General features: G+C 40.0%; 1 protein-coding gene across 5 annotated transcripts; it reads right to left on the bottom strand.

The window, feature by feature from the left end:
- Positions 1-983: 983 nt before the first annotated feature.
- Positions 984-13,755, bottom strand: ncln (nicalin). Of its 5 annotated transcripts, none has more exons than XM_038715876.1 (15): positions 13,450-13,755; positions 12,366-12,556; positions 11,295-11,436; positions 10,992-11,086; positions 9,321-9,401; positions 8,992-9,095; positions 8,179-8,267; positions 7,763-7,902; positions 7,080-7,306; positions 6,449-6,536; positions 6,314-6,352; positions 5,586-5,749; positions 4,388-4,441; positions 4,034-4,112; positions 984-3,746 (listed from the first exon to the last, which is right to left on the bottom strand). In XM_038715876.1, the coding sequence occupies exons 1-15, from the start codon at positions 13,622-13,624 to the stop codon at positions 3,684-3,686; spliced, it is 1,731 nt and encodes a 576-aa protein (XP_038571804.1). In that variant the 5' UTR covers positions 13,625-13,755; the 3' UTR covers positions 984-3,683. The 5 variants fall into 5 exon arrangements, with proteins under 5 accessions (XP_038571804.1, XP_038571802.1, XP_038571803.1 ...); XM_038715874.1 differs by having other exon boundaries at positions 11,295-11,439; positions 13,450-13,754; XM_038715875.1 differs by having other exon boundaries at positions 5,586-5,746; positions 11,295-11,439; positions 13,450-13,754.
- Positions 13,756-15,269: the final 1,514 nt, after the last annotated feature.

Here is a 15,269-nt window from a genome sequence, read left to right as displayed (position 1 = left end):
GGCAACCTCATCACTCCCCATTTGCATACACAAAACCCACCAGTGAGACATGATAAAATGACAAATTCACCAGTAAAGCAGAATTAGCCTCGTCACTTCATGTTTGCATACGCTTAAGATCAGCACAGAGAAGATTAGGGAGTGACGAGAAAGTGATGAAGCAGCGTTTGCAAGCTAACCTGTAAAGCAGCAGCTCTGACGAGGCTACTTTCCATATACAAGATCAACACAGAAATTTAGGAAGAGATGATAAAAAGAAAATCGCAAAGGCTGCAGTGGATGTGTGTTGCAGTGAGTAGAGTATGACACAGTATATGTGGTGTCTAAGCTCCAACCTCGTCACTCTCCATTTAAAATTAATTTTATTTATATAGCCTAATATGACAAATTTGCCTCATGGGGCTTTAAAATCTCTACACCATGCAACACTCTCTGTCCTATGTAAGTATTACAAGTACTGTGAGTCGTCTGCCTGAACTGGCTCGCGGGCTTTGCTCCATCATGACAGAAAGTATCTCCATGAATGGTTTGACTGTGCCAAAATGTCCACCTAAATTATGCGTTTGTACGAGCTGAGGAGAGCTAGTAGAAAATGACGGGGAGAAAAAACGCTGCAGGTATTTCTTATAAATTGCACTGTAATTTATTATTATTTGTACTGTAGATCAAAATGAGAAAAAGGGAAGGGAGAATTTGAGAATTTTTATAACTTTTTGGGAAGAACCAGTAACTAAAACTCTTATTAACTGAAAGTGTATTTTAGTGATTTATGGGTTTTTTGTTTTTTTTTGGACAAATACATGCTGGAAGCGATAAATATTGCCCCCCTTTTTTTCAAACTCAATCTGACCACTTTCTAAATCTGAGCACTTGATAAAGACACGTACTTGCTCTTTTGTAATGCAATTTTAATACCATTCAGCCAATGTTATCGTTTCATTTTTTTCCCATAAAATAAAACATGTCAGTAAAGAAGAGACGTGTTCATTGTGATTTCTTTTAATTTCGTGTTGTTTTTTTTCCTCTCAACTGGCATCATTTTCATTGCAAAGATCAAGTGTGGATGAGGTGAAACAGAGTTCAGACCAGAGGAGAGTTCATCATTTCAGTGCACAAATGAAACTGCTTCAATAAATTAAAAATTCATATGTACCACACAGTATTTCCCTCGTGTTGGTAAATTTTTAAAAAATCCTGTTGTTACCGGGTGCGAGGTCACATGATGCAGTTACACATGGAAAATACAAAATGGCAAACACACACACAATTCACCCACAACAAAGGCAAGACCAAGGCAGAGCACAGGTCAAGGAAACAATGCAGTATTCGTTCACACCAATATCTTACCAATTAATATTCTAGGTGTGTTTAAGATATTTTCCCCATTTAAAACAACACCCTTTGTGTTATTGCCCATTTTAAGACAACTAGTGTATAAATACTGCAGTGCTGGCTTGACAAAAATCTTGACAGCTTTAAAAATTAAGTCAAATCATGTTATTGCTACAGTCGGCAAAAGGTCAAATTCAGCACTACTGATAAAAAAGCAGTAAAGGGGGAGTTTTATCTCATCATGATGGGTTGCCTCTTTACGCACATGCTCTGATTAGGTAAAAAATTAAACCTGTAGGTTGCATGTGACCTTTAACGTGAGGTTTCAGATGATGTGCGTGTCTTTTTAATAATTTCAGGGTTTAAAAATAACACAGACCAGGTCACACAGCAACAGGAAACAAACCTCAGCTACAGAAAAAGGTGACACAAAAAGCAAGAAGGAAACTTTCAAGTAGAAATTTGTTTTAAACTTCTATAACTATATGTATTAAATGGGCAGATTAATGCATACAATAATTTTTTGGCAATGATTTACTTCCGTTCGACTTTCTTTTAATAAATTCACTACCAAGGCAACAGAATCAGGATAATCTAAACACTACTTCACATTTTATTTAGACAACTCGTCTTATCCGTAAACGATATTTGTGTTCGGAGTCATTTTCACTGAGCATTAAAAAGAGAAGATTTCTCTGTCTGTCTTGTCACAATATTCCCATATGTACACTGAAAGTTACTGGCCACTGATCATTCCTCCTATCCATACTGGCTCTGAGGATCTCCCTTTCTAGCACCACCACATTTCAACAGAAAAAACATTTTCCCAGGTTTTTGCTTATAAGTGACTAATTGGGACAACATTTTTTTTAACTGGTCCAGTATTGAGTAAGATCGCTGCAGTTGGCAGCAGCTTAACAGGGCTGCAATGTAATCCTTGCGGGCAATTGTGCCCCGTCAAAATACATCCACTGAAGTGCACTGTTTTTGCCACCGACAAGCTCAGGTTGTTTCCACAAGTGTCTGACAACATTATGGAAAGGATCCCTATAGGGACAGACCTTCTTTAGAGTGTTTAGAGAGTCTTGTTTAAGCATAAACAGTCGCTATATCTCACTGTTCAAAGGCACCAGACTCCCTTGACAAAAACAAATTCTACCGCGCAGAACAGTGTTATTGTCTGACTTTCGTGTTTGTTGTTTGTGTTAAAGACAAAGACACACAATAACACAAAGAAGCAGCTGTGGACCCACAGAGGTAAAATTACAGTTTTTGTCAAGAGAATTTGGTGGCTTCCAATAGAGCCATAAAGCGGCTGTTTTCAGTAAAAAAAAAAAAAAAGGGTCTTACTCTTTAAAAAAAAAAAAGGTCTCTCTCTGTAGGGATCCTTTTATAACAATCTAAGCCTGTCAGTGGCAAAAACAAGCACTTTAGTGGACGTACTTTGATGTTGACTGCAGTGTGCTCGCCCCAAAACTGCACCAATTCTAAAAACTGTCCTCATTCGTAGGCTAAAACATGGGAAAATATGGTCCAGGTGGAAAAATATTAATGTTTAGTCTTTTTAGTATGAAATTTCCTCTATTTGCTTTCAAGGACAGTGTTTCCTTGATGAGCTCTGTGTGTGGAGTTTCCTACCAAGACTTTACTCAGAGGTGGGGGGTCCCTTCACAGTCAGTATGGAGAGAAAGAATAGTCACCAATAAATCAACGTTTTTTATGGGAATGTGAGTGTTGTATTAAGACAGACTGAAAAAATGTGAACTTATCCTTTAACAAAGGTTGGTGAACACATCTCTTGACAAAAGAAATAGCTGGATTAAACTCTGTGTGGTCAGTTTCTCCCTGTAGCTGCCTGAGACAACACGTGACGTCTGTTTGGCAGAATGATCACTCATACAGTAGACCGAGCGGAGGAACGAAGAGCGATCAGCGGTACAACAACATCACAAACTCTCACTTAATCTCATCTAGATGTCAGAGGCATGGTGGACAAATGCTTTACATCCCTCAGAAGAGTCAAATAATGAAATACTTCCAACGCAAGGGATTATCACAAATGAATGACAAGACATCTGTGTTGATAAAGACAGGGAGAGTGAAAAATGATTCCTGATTGTTCTGGTCCATGAGACCAAATTGATTAAGCTGGCAGCAGGACAAGATCTGACATCATAGTTTGTGGATCAGGATGAAGGAAACGGAAGTGATTCTGGTGGTTTAAAAACCATCATGAAAACAGCAGCTCGGCCCAGCTTCTGTGTTCTTTCCGGCTAAAGTTTCTTGATTTGAGGAAAAAGATGGGATCTGAGAAAAAAAACAAAACAAACAAAAAAACAGCATTGTGCACCTTAATGGGTCTTTGTCTTGGGTTGGGTGATTCTGCGGACAACGCTGTACAGGACTCCGAAGTTCTGTAAAAGGACCACACGACAAGAGACGGTGTTCATTTCATATTTCCAGACCCACAAAACATCTGCACGCACACAGCCCGTGGAATACTGAAGAAATGTCCTTGCTGAAGTTAATAATAATGCAATAAATGTCCACATGACATTAGGTCTCATTTCATTTCTATTTGTAAAATTGTAAACATGGGTAAGAGCCGCTTTAAACATATAAAACTGACAACACATTTATTTATTAATGCGGTGCATGTCTGAAAGGGACTACAGACTACTGCATGAACTAAGTGGCTTACCTGGATAGCCAGATACATCATCCCTAAGTAGGCTGCAATGCAGACGGCCAGCAACAAGTCAAAAATAGCAGGTTTCACTCTGAGAGGTAGAAAGAGAATCAGAGGGTTAAATAGAGGGATTATTAAAAGAAAAACACAGTCAAACACTGACATTATGTGATGGCTTTTTTAATGTTTAGATTTCGTCCCTTACTAGTATAGACTAATAAGTCATAAATAAAACTGAGGATTTATTGTAAGCAAATGAGTTGGCCTCACGACTCCACAGCCGAGAGCTTTGACAAAGCCACAATAAATCAGTATGAACTGCACTAAAGCATCTCAGAGGAAGAAGAGGAGCTCATTTTAGCGTACCTGTAAGCATTCATAGTCTGCTTCAGCTGGTCGTAGAATACAAACTCTGGATCCCTGACAAGAAAGTAAAAAAAAATTAAATTAAAAAAAAAAAGATATTACTTTGACATCACGACAAAAAAAAAGGAAAAGAAAAAAGAAATCAGATAGTGAGAGAGAGAAAGGCCATTTACTCATCTAAATTCTGTCGTCACTGGTTTAATTCATGACAGAAAACAAATCTGATCTTTTAACTTTTCTTATAATGTTAGTGGTTCAACCTCCTGCATATCAAGCACATAAAATAAACTCAAGGCACAGAATACACGATATTCTGATTTTATAAAGACCATGTTACATCAGATGGAAAGATGGCTAAATGACACACTGCATTTAAAATACAGTTTTAGCATAATTTTCTCAGGTAAGTTGCTCCACAGACTCCGGTGACTGACAGACGTTTGTGCAGCCCTTTAATGTTTCTGATCTGTATCGCCAACAGCTCATGATGTAATAATTTATTATAAGCATTATTAGTAATGAATGAATAATAACGTAAAAACAGGACATGTACAGTAATAATTCAGGGCTTATTCGCCTATAGTATACTGTGGTATCACTGTCACCCATGTTTTATGGACTGACAGGGTAAATGGAATACTACTTGCCCTCTTTTTTAACAGATTTTAACCTATTAATCAGGGAAATACCCGCGCTGACAAGTAGGCTATACCTTATAAAATGATTTTCATAAACATAGCAGCTTATACAGATCAATTATAAGATCACTGAACGCATTTCGCGGTCAGACGATGGATTTATTAGTGGTTTAGCTTTGGAAATAATGCTCAGATCACATCTCTGCTATCATAAAATCCTGTGTTTGGTTTGTTTGCTTTCACACCACAAGCAAACCACACCAGAGTTCGATTGAAAGTGGACCAAACAAGCGTACCGAGACCCGGTACGCTTGTTTGGTCCGCTTTTGGTGCGCACCCAAGTGCGAATGCTGCATTGACACCTGCCCAAACAAACTGCACCAAGGGGGAAAAGGAACTCTAGTGCGATTCAACCGAACTAAATGAGGCAGGTGTGAAAGCACCCTAATATGACTAATTTCACCAAGTCAGGTATTTACCAGCTGTACTAACTCTTTTATCTGTATACTAATTCTTGTTCTAACAAACTGTTTTATGTCCACCTCCACCCATTCCTTTACCTTTTGTCAGCTTTGACATAGTGTCTCTTGACATCCTTAAGGTAGTGTCCGAGGTGATACTCCAGAGTGGACACCACGCTGCTGTCTTTGTCCACCAGCTGAGCGGCTCGGGGCTGTGCTGTGAGCCAGTCCACCACCGCTGATAGCTGCTCCTCCTGAACCTGCTGACGTGGCAAGAGAACACACTGCATTACAACAGAGGCGTGTGGTGCAGGCATGAGCACACAGTCTGGAGTAACATGGAAGCTTTGCTGTTAGATTTCACAACAAATGTACTAAATGTGCAATTTTACTTAAGTGTACTTTAGACATCTGTTCCCACTGTTCGCTCATAAGAATGACATTAGGGTTGAGCTGCTGGCAGTTATCGGTCATAAATATTGTACTGTGTGAGTCAGTGTCAGTTTCAGTTAAATGCAACCAGACCTGAGATGATTTCGTTTGCGTCACTGAAACAAACAGAGTTTCGACAGTTTCGACGACACAGAGGGGACTAATTTAGAAATAGACGATGGGAGACAATCATTATTAATATTTCAGTAAGAGAAGATTTGAACAATGTCAAAAAAGTTTCAACTGTTTGTAGCCATCCCTGGGACAGAGACTTAACTCTGCAGCTGTAGTTCACATGATTACCAAGTACCTTCAACTGCAAATGATTTAACCTACATCACTGAGGTGGTCTTACTGGGGTATCAGACTCAAGGCAGCAGATTTCAGTGACCTACCATCTGTTCAGTGAAGATCTGCAGGTCTCCAGGAGCCCCCTGTGCAGCAGAGTACATGAACAGAAATGTCACATCACAGGCATAAAGCAGACACAGTATCTAGTCTCGATGCATTTTCTCCATCTGTGAGTTTACCTTTTCAGTGAGGTTGTAGATGACCCTGGCCAGTGCCTCTGCCACCACCTTGGTGTTCCTGTTGAGTTTCTTCACATCTACATGAGGCCTGTAAGACACGAACAAAAGTGTGCAGACAGTTAGAGACGGTGGAAAACTCTGAAACATCAGAAGGGAAACCAGCAAGGGGAACAAGGGAGAGAGGAGAAACCGTTCACAGAGCATCCATTTCTACTCAGGTGGGCTGAAATGCAGAAAGACTGAGCAAATAATAAATCAAGTGATAGAGTGAAACAGTGACACAGAACAGATGAATGGTTTACTAACAAACGAAAGCGAAATTCGAGATTCAGGAATGGAGAGTGGAAAAGAGGACAAAAAGGCTTCAAAACTTCACACACTCATTCCACGTCTGACAAAAGTACATAAATACAGTCATGAATGATGGGAGCTATGCACTGGTAACAACACTCCTGTTTTTCCATAAAAGGTTTACAAAGGGATTTAACGTGATGTGACAGAGCACAGTGGGTCAGAAGAGGTGGAGAGGGACAGTTCCATGGCAACACAGATGACATGAATAAAAGGACTGGCAGCTAGGATGGAAACTCTTTTCTTTCGTTGATTCAGAGACTTGCAGTAATTAACCCACCCAGCAGGGGGCTCTCCCGCTCCGTGGCGAGAGGAGGGGGACACTGACCGCACGTCCATGATGCTGGAGCGCTGCGCCAAGCGGTGGGAGGGCAAATGGGACAACGTGAAGGCTGGCAGCCGGCGGATCCCGAAGCGCTCATGCTCCCAGGCCAGCATGTCGTCTGCCAGGTTGATTTTCTTGTGGACCATGGAGAACTTGACCTCTGGGTACTGACTAGCAACCACCTGAGAGGAAATGAGAGACAGTAATATAACTCTGAATTATAGGCTATAATCTAACAAATTCTCTGGGTTTAACAGTTAAAGTAGAGTGAAATTGATTCAAGCTGCTTATATCAATAAAAGCTTTAAAAAAAATGGATATAGGCTCCAGGACAACTGTAAAACCGGGTTTGACACTTTTTTTTAAATCAACTAATTGTTACAACTCTGTTTCCGTTGGTATTCGTTAAGCACGTGTTCCTTTTTGCAACCGACACATGAAGTGGCTTAAGAAAGACTGCAACATTAATGGGTGATACCGCTGCGTTTGCACAGTTTGCATTTCTACATAGGTTATGAGATTATTAATATAGATCTATTCATCTACTGCCAAATAAGAGCATGTTCTGACATGTTTTTGTCCGTCCAAGCTTGAAAGATTCAGTAACTGAAGTGACTCAATGGCCTTTGGGTTCTTACCAGCTCCAGCTCCTTGAGCAGAGAAAACTGAGGGGTTCCCTCTTTAGGAGGTTTGGACACATGGAGGTGCAAAGAGTCTCCGTTCCCCAGAGTGTCCAGACACAATACAAAGGCTACGTTGTCCTGTAGCAAACTGGAGTCTATGGAGAAAGGGAGGGAAAGGTATGCACGTCAAGGAGAAAGTAATAATTAATTATAAAATATGGAAAAAAGGCTCATGACATTTTATAAAACACAGATATGGCCAAAAATTGTAAGCAGAGAAAAAACTAGGACTAGTTCCATTAAACTATTTATTTATTTTTTACCTCAGCCTGGTTTGAGAATAAATTGGTCTTAGAATGTACATAATTTTAAATTAAAATGAATACTTCCACTCCCTTCTGTATGCTTTGTGTAAGACTACTGAACAGTACCTGTATGGTCCAGATTGTCCTCCAGCCAACGTTTGGTACCCTGGTAGTTAAACTTCCCCCCACCAGACACAAAAAACAGCAGGTTGTACCTGAAAACACAACAACATGATTCACAAATGAGTCAAATATACAACGAATATAGCCCGGAGGAACCTGATGAAGGTCAATGTGTGCAACAAGAATGCACAGACTAGAGTGGTAATAAGTGAATGTTAGTGTCTGTGGGAAACATATCACAAGGCATTTCTTCAAATGACAGGCAAATCAAGGGAGCAATGCAGATTTGAACCTACAAAAATGACTTTGTCTTAGAGAATTTACAGTAAAGTCCATTACTCCTCTTCTAACCACTCTGTAAGACAAGAGTCCTTCCGCTCGGCTACTGTTAAGCACATTTAGACATAAGAACGAGCCTTTAGCGTATTATTGACCGCTTTAAGTGTTTAACACAGTCCAATGTGATTCTTAATGCCAGAACATAGTGCACAGATAATGTTCAGTCCAGTTCTCACAAAGCATTTGGAGCAGGACACTAACCACAACAAACGTCACAGACATAACAAATAGACTTTATCTTGTGTTCAAATGAACCACTCAGGTCAGTAATCAATACTACTTCATCACATATACAATGCATACCATGAGTGTGCAGCATAGAACTTCACTGAAGTGTTGACTTAAGTATGTAAATATATTATAGAAATTTGTGATTTTTATGCAGCTTTAAAAATTTATATTAACTGTTTAACAGCTATTTGAGGCACAAAATTACCCAAAAGCAGTCTAAATGTGAGTGGTGGCATCTTTACTCACCCAGCGTGTGTCCTCTTGTAGGTGTAAAGTTTCGAGAAGAGACGAGCCAGCTCTAGTAACATGGACACTCCACTGCCGTTTGAGTCTGCTCCGTACGACAGCCACTGGAAACAACAACACAGTCAGATTCCTTTCCTGGCCTGCTCTTGTTTCACTCACAGTTGTGTGGCATTACTGTCCTGAACTACTACTGTATAAAGTTTGAGTTTTTGGACACCATGTCTGACTAATCAACTTGGGGACAAAATAAGCTGTCAAATACTACAGATATTTGCCCGCAAAATATTTCCGGGGCTTATTTGTAGGAGACAAAGACGCAGTGAACATACTGGTGCAACACCAAAGGAGTCATAGTGAGCAACCACGACAATGGTGGGCAGGTCCTCTCCTCCGACACCAGCTAGACGACCCTGGTGAATAAAAACAGAGCCATAAGACAAGTTAAATAAAACATAAGGCAGAAACAGAATGGCTAAAGCATTAGATTCAGCTAAAGCGATGGCACTGTGTGTATTTTACTTCATGCTGGCAGAGCTGCAGTCACAGTCGACCTCCTGACCACAGATCTGAGGAAAAACCTTGTCTGTCTCCTAATCCACTGCAGTGTGACTAAACCACTTTTTCTTTCTGGCTTGGACACAAAGCTCAGATTAGAAAGTCCAGAACTAACATTTCACTTCTGTTTTGTTCTGCTCCCTTCCTGACTCAAATTGTTTGATCTAAAATTATCCTCAAACAACGATCAAAGCTGTCCAAATCCCTTCACGAACTCTTATGGGAAAACAAGGGGACAGAAAACACTGTGTCAACCAATTCCTGTAAAGTCTGAATGAATGAACAGTTGATTCACATGCTCTCACACTGAGCATTAAAAATCTCCTTGTTGAGGGTTGAAGACTCATATTTATAATTCATATTTGACCTTGAGAGAAACACTGAAAGGAAAACTTAGCACCGAGCAATTTTAAGTCCCGTCAGGCCACCAGCCTAGATAGTGTGTGTAACTCCGTCTAGGTTTCAAATTCCAGGCTTTAAGTCCACACAAACATTTTTTGTTCTGGGATTTATGCTTACCCACGAGTGCAGGAAACGCCCATTGCGCACTAAACCAGCAGGCAGAACACACAACACCCCCCTAGACTAACAACACACGACTGACTGCAATAGCTTCAAGCTTCTCTTCTTCCACCTCACGAGTGGTTCCTTGATTTTTTGGAGACAGGGCTCATATGTAAAACCCCTTCTTTAAAAACAAAGCTCAGTCAAACTGCAATGTAAATAACCTCTTGTAAATTAGTAGTATACTACTGGGCAAAAAGCCACAAAAAAAAGCCTCAAAAGGTCTAGTTATCAATGCCCCAACTACCATGATTTACCTGGGCAACCTGTAGAAACCAAGCCCCAGTTTGTGTTAATGCAGTACCATCAGTTTCAAGTATCAATTTCTTAGAGCAAACACTATCCACACAGATCAACATTCATTGATATCACCCATCAAAAACATACCTGTTGTTTAATAAAATAGGAAATGTAATTTAATACTAAGGAGTAGCATTTCAGATATTTCAGTCACATTCAGTTCAGTTTTTTGTTCATCTGAGCTTCATGCCGGTTGACTGTGGGATGAAACTGGATCAAGCACTCAGAGGAAAACTACGTCAACTACAACTCGCACAGAAAGGAGACAGAGGTAAATCCAGGGCACACTTGTGAGTTGAGTTCTAACCACTGAGCCACCGTTCTGCCTGATGTTACTATAACATTATCCTGCAACCCTCTGTCTGGTGCTTATGAGGGTATTTCTGTGTACAGACAAACTGCTAGTATCAGAAAACTCAGTTTGGAATCCTTCACTTGCAATAACACCTTGTAAAGCCTTTCTAATCATACTTGTGACTGAATTTGTTTTGTTACATGATTGTGCCACTTTATCAAGGTCTGTGTGTTTCAAGTAGTTGATTCAGTTGCAGCTGTCTTCAGATTACAGTTCGGCCTCTCACCTCTAAACTGGTGATGGCCCAGTCACTGACAGCTTTGCTCTGTGCTCCACTGGTGACCATCTGGAAGCCGTTGGCAGTGGCCGTATGCAGCAGCACTACAGAAAACATCAGAAAACCTAAAATTAGAACTTGGGGACCTGTATATTTTCAGGTAATTCAGGGAAATCATCCCCCACATGCCATCTTCCCTCTCTGTAGAAGACCATGCTTTTTAATCATAAAAATGTGTTAAATTTCTGTGTTTAAAACAAGCAGGTAGACAAACGGCAAGTCCAGACTAGAGGAGAGGGGATGACTTTCTACCTTCAGCTGCTGATAAGGCACCCTGTGAGGAGGAGGAGGTCAAGGTTTGGGTGTAGATGGACAGCAGCTCATCGTCCTCCATGGCAAAGTAGACGGGGACGATGGTCTCAGTAGCCAACATCTCCGGCTCCAGTTCCATGAACTGCTGCACAGGATAAACAGAGGGGAATATGCATTTGTTACCATGAGATGCTGCTGGATTACAAGTGAAATCTGATTTAATTCCTTCATCCCTGCAGGTTCAGTAGTGCTCATGTTTAAAGAGGAATGTAAGGGATGGGAGATGGGAGAAACAGAGTTACAACTTAAGAGAGCTTTTCTGTAACACTGACAAAAATCTGTCTCTACAATAACTCACCAAAAATGGAAATTAGTTATGTAACCAAATGAGTAATTTATCTAATGTCAACTACTTCTGCTTTCCAGAAAGATGAATAATCCACTCATAAAGCATGAAGTATAATTAGTCATAACTTGCACACTGTGCTTCAGGAGATAACAGTCAATCTCTGTAAAGGGTTACAAAAGGAGGACATTGTACACTAAAACATTTAGGATAATACTGATCAGAGGGACGGCACAGTCAAATAAACTGTGGGTGGGAACAATCCTTGCCTCTGTTGTTGAGCACTGTTGAGGTGCTCTTCAGCAAAGCATGCAACACAAGCAGATTCAACCCCAAACAGATAAGCTTGTGGTTGTCTGTGTGATTGTGGTGAAGGGCACAGCTCAGTAACCTCAAAATAACGTAGCAGAATTAAGGGATGCTCCTCGTGACTGACAACTAGAATGTGGACAGCCATATTTTTCTTTGCTGTGTTGTATACCTGTAGATCACAACCACTTCAATGTTGCATCACCACCTTGTACTGTTCATTATCCTCTTTAGCATGTGGGTAGTGCACACTCCTCCTCCAAAATCTCTTTTGGAGGAGGAGAAGAAAGCAAAGTTTTGCACTGTGACACTACTGCATTTCCCCTGAACACACAATCAGTGTGTAAACAGTTGAAGAGGACGAAATGGGACACAGCACAAGACACTGATGTGTGACATTAAAAGTGTGTTATTACCTGCACTATGTCCTGGGGCACAGCAGACATATTCTTCGGCAAGATTATGACCACAGCCCCAGCTGACTGGCGCAGGGCTTTCTGGTACTCTTCATAGGAGAAGTCTGCCAGCCGCATGATGACACAGCGGCGACTTAGTACCTCCGCCTCCACAGTACGGGCCTCTGTGTTCAGGATGGCATTCCTGGTACCTGAGGGTAAATAGACACGCTGACCATCAAATATGATATATATGACACCTGTCTGCAATGTCAACAGGAAAGGACAAGATTTACGGATCCAGCTATTAGAGCACTAGAGCTGGTAAACAGAGACTAAATTGGATCAAATGCCCATTTATTGACAAACTGACGCTGAGGCTGAAACCACACTCAAGTACTTGACAAACCCCTCAAGAAAGGTTTGGTTGATATATTAGTCAAGTCTGGTGGATATTTCATCAAATTTGGCAGAAAAATAGCTATTACTACTTCTGAAAATTGCTACCAGTGTTGTATCCACATTAGAATTTCAACCCCTTGTTTCACTGTGTAGATTGTGGGGATTATAGATTAGAAAGCTCAATTCTCACATATGTCACTCACAGGGTTATACACTATTTAAAAGCCCACAAATCAATCTACCAATTGATCATTTTATTTTATGTAAAAACTGTTACGCAGACTGGTGAACTAAGTATGTGTTAATTATCTTTCCCGTTCAAGTTAGATGTCTTTTTTGCAATGTTGCTACTCTAATGATGTATTTATATATATTAGATGTATTAATACTGGTAATACTGAAATGGGCAATGAATTAAGGGGATGCACACTTAATAATGACACTAAGATTTAATTTTAAGGAGTAATGATCCTGATTTGCTTCTAGGAAATGAGCTAGCTTGACACTGCCCACTATCACGCTAAGCTACGTTAGCAGCTAGCTCCCCTGCATGCTGTCATTGACATGTTACTTAAGCTAGCAGGAGACGACAACAAGGCTAACTTCAGTTAGCTGCTGGAGACCAATGTATTTGCTGGTCAGGTATATGCAGTAGAGCTTATATGTTTTCCTGTATGATAAAACAGAGACCCAGCTGACTTACCGTACGGCTGCCCCTGCAGGTCGTACTGCTGCATGCGATACACCGTGAATTCATGTGCCGCCTCGGCCGGGAGCGGTGACACCAGGATCAGCACCGCGGGGATAAACACAATGAAGGTGAGTGGGAATGAAGATTTAAACATGTTGTCAAACATTTCACTAGCCTCCTCGAACATCGTGGCGATTGTTTTCGGCACACAGCTACGGATAAAACACAAATTATAGCTGTCAACTCTCAGCAAGACGGGTACCCAGTTTAGCTAGCTAGCCAACCGCTAACCACAACCGGAGCAACTGATAATCATTCTGATCAGGCGAACAGCTGGACGACCACTTACTCGGGACTGGGACGACAACAAAATGCAACATTATTACCAATTTATGAAAATACATTAATACGGCATACTGTGTATCGAAAGGTGCGTGTTTAATTAGAATATTAATCGGATAATTACATATTTCAAACTGAGCGGTCCTTCAGGGATTTTGTAGGACAGCTATACTTGAAGTGTTGTGTTTTATTTAACGACACTAGGTGGCGCTGAACACCACAGAAACTTTTCATTATTTAATTTTATTATTATTGAAGAATAAACAACATGGGTTTGAGTTTTCACATACGACAACAAGGATCAAGTGCATATCAAAAGTAAAAAAAAAGAGCTAAATCAAACTAGAAAGAGAAAAGGAAATTAAATGAATTCATTTTAAAAAAGAAGGAAAAGGCTAGGGCCTTTTATGCAAATTATATTCTGCTATTATCCTAAAAAGTTTTATTACATTTTTCATTTTCATGACATTATGGGCTTTTGTAAAAGAAAGAAAGTCATTGTAAAATACACAGAACTTAGGTTTCACTTTCAAATAATTTGATTTGTGAATTTAAAATTTCCCAATAATAACAATGTCATTACTATAGGTGACGTCCTTCAGAGAAAAGCTCTCGAGATGAACCACAGAAACTAACTATGGTAGAGGCCCTAAATAGTGTAAACAGTGTCTGGGTTGTAACTGATATTTACAATATGGGTTAAACATGTTCAATTCAAAAAATTTCAAAAAAGGTCTTCATCTTATAATATTAACGTTGCAAAACGTCCATTGAAACAACACTGATGGTGAAGTCTGTTGTTCAATGTTATTTTTATTTTATTGATCATTTGTGATCAATTTCTTGGGTTCTGCTGTCCTGTTCTGTGTCCTTCTGTTGCCCAGCACATTACATTGGAGGTGAGGACTACATTATACCTTGGGGAACTATTTCTACACCTGTAAGTGTCCTCAATGGTAGTTTCAGCCATGAGCACAGAAAGATGATATTATCCAAGCTGTCTTTTTTGAACTAGTCAGAGTTTTGACTTGAAAATGGTGGGAAAGACACAGTAGAATACAAAATATATTTTCCAATTTTTGATCTGTGTTTTTTGGCAGAGACCATGTACAAATAGTATTCATCTCAAACAAGAGAAAATATCCTTTGTACCATATTAAGTATTTTAAATTCCTTTCCATCTCTATCTCTGTGTTAATTGTTCTGCTATCTCTTGGGATGTCTTAGTTAAGTATTTCTATATAAAAATCCCTTCCTTTAAGTTTCCCGACTGTAGTAGTCAAATATTTCTGATGATTCATCTTGCACTTGGAGGGGGGAATATAGATAAATTCATCCATCCATCGTTATCTTGTGTACAGGGTCACAGGGGGGCGTGTTTATGATTAACAGGTGAAGAGATTTGATCTTTTTTGAACAGATTTTGGCCTGATTGTGGTGCTAGAGGAAAGTCATGGGATTATTTGTTTTGACCAAAGTTTTATATAATT

Source organism: Micropterus salmoides, unplaced genomic scaffold (assembly GCF_014851395.1).
Source record: "Micropterus salmoides isolate LMB-PRFRI ecotype aquatic unplaced genomic scaffold, ASM1485139v1 Ms_hic_scaffold_13, whole genome shotgun sequence".
Taxonomy (NCBI): Eukaryota; Metazoa; Chordata; class Actinopteri; order Centrarchiformes; family Centrarchidae; genus Micropterus; species Micropterus salmoides.
The sequence above is the reverse complement of the archived record's forward strand: the minus strand, read 5'-3'. Positions and strand labels throughout refer to the sequence as shown.

Excerpts from the sequence above, each read along its gene's own strand:
- ncln (XM_038715874.1), bottom strand. The coding sequence starts at position 13,624 with ATGTTCGAGGAGGCTAGTGAAATGTTTGACAACATGTTTAAATCTTCA. Across the intron at positions 4,442-5,585 it reads TATGTCAAAGCTGACAAAAG|GGATCCAGAGTTTGTATTCT; the intron begins GTAAAGGAATGG and ends CTTTCTTGTCAG. Across the intron at positions 4,113-4,387 it reads CAGACTATGAATGCTTACAG|AGTGAAACCTGCTATTTTTG; the intron begins GTACGCTAAAAT and ends TCTACCTCTCAG.